Raw genomic sequence first — 7835 nt, 5'->3', positions numbered from 1 at the left:
AGAGGACATTTCTCCAAAAAGTACAATCTGACTTTTTTTTATGGCGGTTTTGGAGCAGTGGCTTCTTCCTTGCTGAGCGGCCTTTCAGGTTATGTCCATATAGGACTCGTTTTGCTGTCGATATAGATACGTTTGTACCTGTTTCCTCCAGCATCTTCACAAGGTCCTTTGCTGTTTGTTCTGGGATTGATTTGCACTTTTCGCATTAAAGTACGTTCATCTCTTGGAGACAGAACGCGTCTCCTTCCTGAGGGGTATGACGGCTGCGTGGTCCCGTGGTGTTTATACTTGCATACTATTGTTTGTACAGATGAATGTGGTACCTTCAGGCGTTTGGAAATTGCTCTCAAGGATGAACCGGACTTGTGGAAGTCTACAATTTGTTTTCCGAGGTCTTAGCTGATTTCTTTTGATTTTCCCATGGTGTCAAGCAAAGAGGCACTGAGTTTGAAGGTAGTCCTTGAAATACATCCACAGGTACACCTCCAATTGACTAAAATGATGTCAATTAGCCTAACAGAAGCTTCTAAAGCCATGACATAATTTTCTGGAATTTTCCCAGCTGTTTAAAGGCACAGTCAACTATGGTATGTAAACTTCTGACCCACTGAAAGTGGAATACAGTGAATTATAAGTGAAATAATCTGTCTGTAAACAATTGTTGGATAAATGACTTGTGTCATGCACAAAATAGATATCCTAACCGACTTGCCAAAATTATAGTTTGTTTAACAAGAAATTTGTGGAGTGGTTGAAAAATGTACATGTAAACTTCCGACTTCAACTGTAAGTATCTAAGTAAATGTAGTTGCTAAAATACACTTAAGTATCAAAGTAAATGTAGTTGCTAAAATATTCTTAAGTATCAAAAGTAAAAGTATGAATAATTAAAAATGCCTTATATTAAGCAAACCAGACGGCACAATATTCTTGTTTTTTAATTTACGGATAGCCAGCACTCAGACATCATTTACAAACAAAGCATTTGTGTTTAATGAGTCCGCCTGATCAGAGGCAGTAGGAATGACCAGGGATGTTCTCTTGATAAGTGTGCGAATTGGACCATTTCGGTCCTGCTAAGCATTCAAAATGTAACCAGTACCTTTGGGTGTCAGTGAAAATGTATGGAGTAAGAAGTACATAATTTCCTTTAGGAATGTAGTGAAGTAAAGTCAAAAATAGAAATAGTAAAGTATAGATACCCCAAACAACTTACGCAGTACTTTACACCACTGATTTAAATGAGCTCCCAATGCATGTCTATGGCAATAAAATGGCCATATACTTCCATGGTGAAAATGTTGGCATGCATCTCCTCTTACACTATTTAACCTATCAACACCAAACCAACGTTGAGATGTTCAGACTGACCCAACTTAAATTCATTGCTTTCAGAATTGTTATATAATTTACACTTTTCGAACTACAGTCTATAACCATGTTAAATGTTCATAAACGCTCCATAGAATCGAACAGGAAGTATTTGGATGTGCCACTGCTCTTACACCGTTTAAGCTATCAATACAAAAGCAGCTTTGAGATGTTCAGACTGACCCGAATTAGATTGCTTGCAATTTTTTTTATAGTATTTATACTTTTACAACTATAACCATTTACAAATGTGCATACATTAATATGGGTTTGAATGATAACCATGGGAATACAGAGGTAGCTATTCAAAATGGTCCTGCTCCTTGGCAAATTAAGCTATAAAAAGCATTTTGGGTATCCTAACTTCCAATTCTTTAAAACCTTTATGAACTAGAGTTATATAAATGTGCACACATTTGCATAAAATAACTCACAGAGTGTAACTATTGAACAAGTAACCAACTTTCACATGTTCAGGCTATCCTAACTTCAAATTCATAAAAAGCCTTTATCAACCATGACTATTTTGGCTTAAAATAACTAACCAACAGTAACTCTTGAACCGTTTATGCTAGAGACACCAAACCAACTTCCAGATGTTTAGGCAATTCCATCCATGCTATCAAATCAATCAATATCTTTCCATCTACCTAATGTTTCTACTATAACCAGTCACTACCATTACTACTGCAGTCATTACTACTACTATTATCATTTATTTCACAACCATAAATACTTTAAAACAAGCAAGCAAACACACCACATTTACTTCAAGAAATGTACTTTTGTACATTCCCCAACCATCCATCCCTCAACCACTCATTTATCTTAACTGCTTCAACTTCCATCTTCAATTACAATTGAAACCTCTTCCACTTCCATAAAAATACTGGGAGTTCTTAAGTGTTCGCATCAAAGTCTAGCTGGTAACCCCTGGATAAATAAACCCATCAAAATACATGTAGAATATTCATCTGTTTTCACATACACTTAATCACAATATATCTGCTGCAACTATATGAAGTGAGTTCTGGCCCCTTTTCCCAGCTGTGTTCCATCCCTAAAACGTCAGATTCTGCACCTGTCACCAGCTCATATCACTATGGTCTGATAAGCTCGACAAAAACGCTTTAGATATACTTTACCGATGTTTTATATCTTACTGTATTTTATGACATGAAATGTTTTGGATGGATCCCAACAAATGTTATAAGGCGCACATTGTACAAAAGAGTTTCCAAACTAATTTGATGTACAATAACCGTTATGTGAGTTATATACACACACACAACTATTGTATTCAACCAAATGACAATACTACTTTACCATCTAATTGGTTTGGTTGAGATACAATAGATCTACTATTGGGTATATGCTACATTGGATCTCACACAAGTAAACCAGACATGACCGACCTGAGAGGTTGTTTTTTCCCCATTCCCATTTGTCTGGCTAAAGAGACGCTGGTCATGCCATGACAAAAGAAGTGTAGAGCCCAACTCAAGCTACGCAGCTCTTCGTCATGGACAGTCGTGGTGCGGCTGACATCCTCCCCCATCCCAAAAGCTGCATTTTTTTCATTCTCACGTATCAGAACATTCTTAGACAATAGGTCACTGTCCATTCAGCTTGCACAGATGGGTTACCCACGCCGAATTTGCTGGGAAGACAAAGGGGACCCTAACCGTAAGCTCTATATGGAAAAGTTCTGGATTCATACAGCCGAAATGTTAATTGAAGGCCCCGCGGGGGTGATAGGGGCGCATGCAGCAAATGCGCGTATCAATTTCAGGGCTTAGTATTGTTCCAAGCCAAGCGTCAGCTTAACTGCATCGTTAGAAGGTTCTGTCCCCACAGAATTAGAACGATGATTATCTTGGAAGTATTTCGATTATTTATCTTATTGAAAATGTTTTGAAACATGCAGACATCACAGGTTAAGTACACATAGTAATTAAAAATGATTTGTGATAGCAAATATCCAGTTTCGAACAATCTGTAAGTTACTTGAAAATATACAAGGCTTATAATGAAAGGCAATGTTATTTGTTTGATTCTGTGTCTCATAAACTACATCGATGCAACCGGTCTCTGAACTAGGGCATCGACCATCATCAATTCGTTACACTTAAACAGGCCTTTACGCACAAACATTGAAAAACACACTTGCAAAAATATAGCTTGGACGCTATAAAGTATGTAAAAGTCAAGCCAACCGGACTATGGCAATATGGAGAGAGCATCTATAGAAAGGGGGGTGTGGGGCGAAATCTATTTTGGCATCCTAGTTTTTAATCATGGATACCATGGAGACCATCACCCAATCGCATGCAGATTTGTAGGCTACCGACGCCAAAATTGTTAGCGAAACATGCTTCATAAAACTTAATGCAGAAATAGTTTAGAACAAGTAGGGTGGGGGCTTCTTCCCTTATAGTAGGGTGACACGGGCTGGTGGTAGGGGGATGGTAGTGGGGAGGAGGGGGACATGGGAGAGGTGGGTTGGGTTGGGGGGTGGGTTTGGGGTCGGTAACATACGCCCATCTGGTCTCCATGGCGCGTGCTGCACGCGTGATTCCCATGAGAACCGTCGAGTTTGATAGGTCGTCAACACTGGAGTAGTGATTGTTGTTAGAAACTGGTAGCCTATGGAAGACATGCTAAAGGCATTTATGAATAGAATAAACGGTAAATGGTTTGTAGGCTATGCCACATGGAATGTATACATCATGACTCGAATCAACAATGGTTTGTCTACTAAATGTGTCTCAGGATATAGGCCGAATGCTAAACTGTTTTACATTTGCTTTGTTCATGTAGGAACTTAAACGAATTTCAGTTCATACCCATCATCTGTCGTGCAACCCCCCAAAGTCACGCCCCTCCCCAGGCAGCACAAGTAGGCTACAGGTAAAGACAGCGTCCGTTAGAAATGTAAGAGGCCTAGACATCACACACTAAGAAAATTGTTGATCACAATTTACAAGCAGATGTTATTTGAAGTTAGCTTGGCTTGGGTATCTGTCGGTGTAGATGTAAATAATGCGTAAAGCCCAGTGCCCCCTCCATCGTCTATCCATCCATAGCCCCTCCACCAATGTTAGACTACGATACAGAATGGATATCAAACAACATCTGTGCAAAACATGTTTAATGCTATCAAACAAACAAAACAAAACGTGAGAGGCTGAACTGTATATTTGAAAAACGTGCATTGAATTGAACCATATCCATCTACAATAACCTGCATCTATTTATCGAATTGAACGTGAAATTGCATACACGTTTAATATTTATTCAAATAACATGTAGGCCTAATGTGTGGTTGATATGTTTGTAAATCACTAACCATGAAAGGTGTTACAATGCAATATGCTTTCCATGGAACATTGGTTATGCGTAATTACGCATGGATATCGAATCATTTAACTTATTTAAAAACGTAAATAATAAGCTGTACATAAAAAACTATGCAATTCAGAATAATCAGACAATAATGATAAATATTTTAAGTTAAAGACTGCTTGTATACAATAGCATTTGATGTTCAAATCACTTTGACCAAAAAGCAACGCTTATTTACGCAGACGTTTTGCAAGCTTTGTATCATCAAATTTAGCTTGCACAAACCATAGTTGTTATGCTTGGATTAAATGGGGAGGCAGATGGTTATTATTGTACACTTGGTGCTCGTGTTGTTTCAAATGCAAAGGTCCTCAGTCAAAATTACTTGACAGTAGCTTGGGGGCGTACCCGTGACGCACAGAACCGACGCTCGAGACCTCCATATAAACTGCGGCCCGAGGTCGTTGGAAACATATCCTCTCCAATCTCAAAGATTCCCACTTGAAAATTGTCCTCCTCCACATACGAGAATGAAAATGATTCCAAATATAACCTCCGAATTTATCCAATCCTTTGCTCCAAAGCCAACTGTGGCCAGGAGAAAAGAGGCGATTGAATTGAGAAAGGTAAGGGTCTAAATAGATACAATATAATAGAAAATACTTTGTGTTTCTAAATTCTCGTGATAAATGGTTTTGCAATGGATTCTAAAGTGTGTGTTACCCTTTTTCAGACAATGAAACCCTTGTTGGAAAAGAGAAGGCGCGCTCGTATCAATGACAGCATCAACCATCTGAAGACTCTGATCCTTCCACTCACAGGAAAAGATGTAAGTTCCAAATAACCAACAAATAGGCTGTGCTTTATACATGTCCAGAATACACAGCTGTAAACATGTCATCATCGAAGTAATGCGTATAGATAGATAGTGGTCTAACCATCACCCTGTTCTCTTTTTGTGCAGAATTCTCGGTACTCGAAGCTTGAGAAAGCTGACATCCTTGAGATGACCGTAAGATTCCTCAGTGATATTCCTGCTGCTCAGAAAAAAAGTACATCAGACAGCTACAAAGAAGGGTACAAAGCCTGCCTGCAGCGCGTCACCGCTCTGATCCCCAAAACGAACCTGGACAAAGACTCGTGTCAGCGGTTGAACGACTTCATCCAGCAGTCCATGTCTGCGTCCGTCGACCCAGCTTGTCAGAACTGTTGCGCCCAGAGCTCCAGGGCTTTCCCCCAGATTCAGCAGAGACTCCTGAGCCTCAAAGCCAACGTTGGCTCCAGAATCGAGAACCACTCGAACTCGCTTCCCAACCGGCCCCAGCCAGTGCCACAAGCTGTCAATACTAACGTGTGGAGACCCTGGTTGATTCAAGAAGCCATAACGCCAATGTAAATTGTATGATATGTACATGTCGGGGAGACGTCTCTTGTACATATGTATTTATCAATACTAGGCTATAGAGATGCATGCATTGTCATATTGTCTTGATGAAAAGCTATACTTCATCGTTAAATCATGTTAGTTAAGTATTATATACTGAAGTAATTACACACGTCTTCTGTCTTGTAAATGGACAAGTTTGAAGAAATTCTTATTATTTAAGATCTGCATGGATTTTATTTGCTATATTTAGTCCTCTTTGGGGGTTAAATGATAAAAGGGCCACAGAAAACGCCTTTGTAAACCCAAAGGGTTATTAAATGTATGTCATTTGCGCTTTAGACTTCAGTATTCTGGGTCTGTGCAGATAAACGATATGTAAGCACGTTGTGTTATGTTTCTTAAAAACGTAAAATGTCTCTTTTAGGGATGTATTTGTATTACCATTACGAATTGTACATATATTTAACTCCAATAAAAACTACGATACCGTGGTATATTCCTCTTCATTTCAATTTTCCTTAGTTGTCTTTGTTGGTATGACTAGGATATATGTAGCCATAACGTAGGCCTAGACTGAGACAAAACACTATTTCATTTTAGTTGGTAAGAAAACGTATCATTACGCACAGAAGTGCGTGTAATCAAGACGCACCCACCAACTGTTACCCAAACGTTTAAAATGATGGCCTTAAATGGTTAGAAAAATAGTAAACATGCCATTTTAAGGAACAAGGTTTTAGTCAAATAGAAAGCAGTTTGGCAGTTGAGCAAGTGTAACACATGGGGAGCTGTGAAACTTACACCTCTGCCTAAAGTGTCCCCACTTGCGGGAGCGGATAGCTTTTCTCGAGGCGCCGACTGGTAAGACGCTTCAGGAGAGTAGTCACGTGTGCGAGCGAGGCAGAGTTTCGCGCCAGATATTGGCCGAATAGTATGAAGAACAGGGAGGAAGTGGTACTCGCTAAGCAAACAGCCTGAAGTCCTTTACAACAACAAGCACAGTGTCATTTTGATAGGCGCTTGGACTGACAGGTGTTGTGCAGGCGACAAAATCCATTGCGAGCTATGAGGGGTGATCATCGAAGCAAAGCGAGCTATCCTCTCCCTGTGCGTGTGGTGACCTATCATTCACGTGTGGATAAACCTGTGTACTTTGCGTCTGGATAAGCAGTCTGACGAACAACCACCTTACACATTGAAATAGCATGACAGCTTCTATAAAAATAGAAGCTGTCATACTGACAGTGATATGTTAACAAAGATTGATAACTTACAAACATAAACAATTCAACTGTTCCAGCTTGGTCTCTAAGGTTGACGTCAGGTCCTTCCAAATGGGCTGTTAAATAGATTTTCATAGAAGTACTGTGGTGTGGTTACACACACACACACACACACACACACACACACACACACACACACACACACACACACACACACACACACACACACACACACACACACACACACACACACACACACTTTATTGCACTGTTCACCATCATCCTCTGTGTCTGGCAATACATTTCCCAGTGTGTGTGTGTGTGTGTGTGTGTGTGTGTGTGTGTGTGTGTGTGTGTGTGTGTGTGTGTGTGTGTGTGTTATAGTGAGGTTTCCTTACCTCTCAAACCACCTATCAGTGGTAACAGACTGGAAAAGGAGGACCTTCCAAAAAAAATTTGTTTTATGTTCTTTATGTAATGACAGATGCACGATAATAAGCAAAACCACT

The 7835-nt window shown here is 39.7% G+C and overlaps 1 protein-coding gene across 1 annotated transcript; it reads left to right on the top strand.

Annotated features, from left to right (window-relative positions):
* Nucleotides 1–5203: 5203 nt before the first annotated feature.
* On the top strand, nt 5204–6609 carry LOC110492897 (transcription factor HES-2-like). Its single transcript, XM_021567363.2, has 3 exons — nt 5204–5342; nt 5450–5545; nt 5681–6609. The coding sequence occupies exons 1-3, from the start codon at nt 5247–5249 to the stop codon at nt 6110–6112; spliced, it is 624 nt and encodes a 207-aa protein (XP_021423038.2). The 5' UTR covers nt 5204–5246; the 3' UTR covers nt 6113–6609.
* The last annotated feature ends 1226 nt before the right edge of the window (nt 6610–7835 follow it).

Source organism: Oncorhynchus mykiss, chromosome 16 (genome assembly GCF_013265735.2).
Source record: "Oncorhynchus mykiss isolate Arlee chromosome 16, USDA_OmykA_1.1, whole genome shotgun sequence".
NCBI classification, from domain to species: domain Eukaryota; kingdom Metazoa; phylum Chordata; class Actinopteri; order Salmoniformes; family Salmonidae; genus Oncorhynchus; species Oncorhynchus mykiss.
This window is presented reverse-complemented; position numbering and strand designations above follow the sequence as displayed.

Excerpts from the sequence above, each read along its gene's own strand:
- LOC110492897 (XM_021567363.2), top strand. The coding sequence starts at position 5,247 with ATGAAAATGATTCCAAATATAACCTCCGAATTTATCCAATCCTTTGCT. Across the intron at positions 5,343-5,449 it reads AGGCGATTGAATTGAGAAAG|ACAATGAAACCCTTGTTGGA; the intron begins GTAAGGGTCTAA and ends ACCCTTTTTCAG. Across the intron at positions 5,546-5,680 it reads TTCCACTCACAGGAAAAGAT|AATTCTCGGTACTCGAAGCT; the intron begins GTAAGTTCCAAA and ends CTTTTTGTGCAG.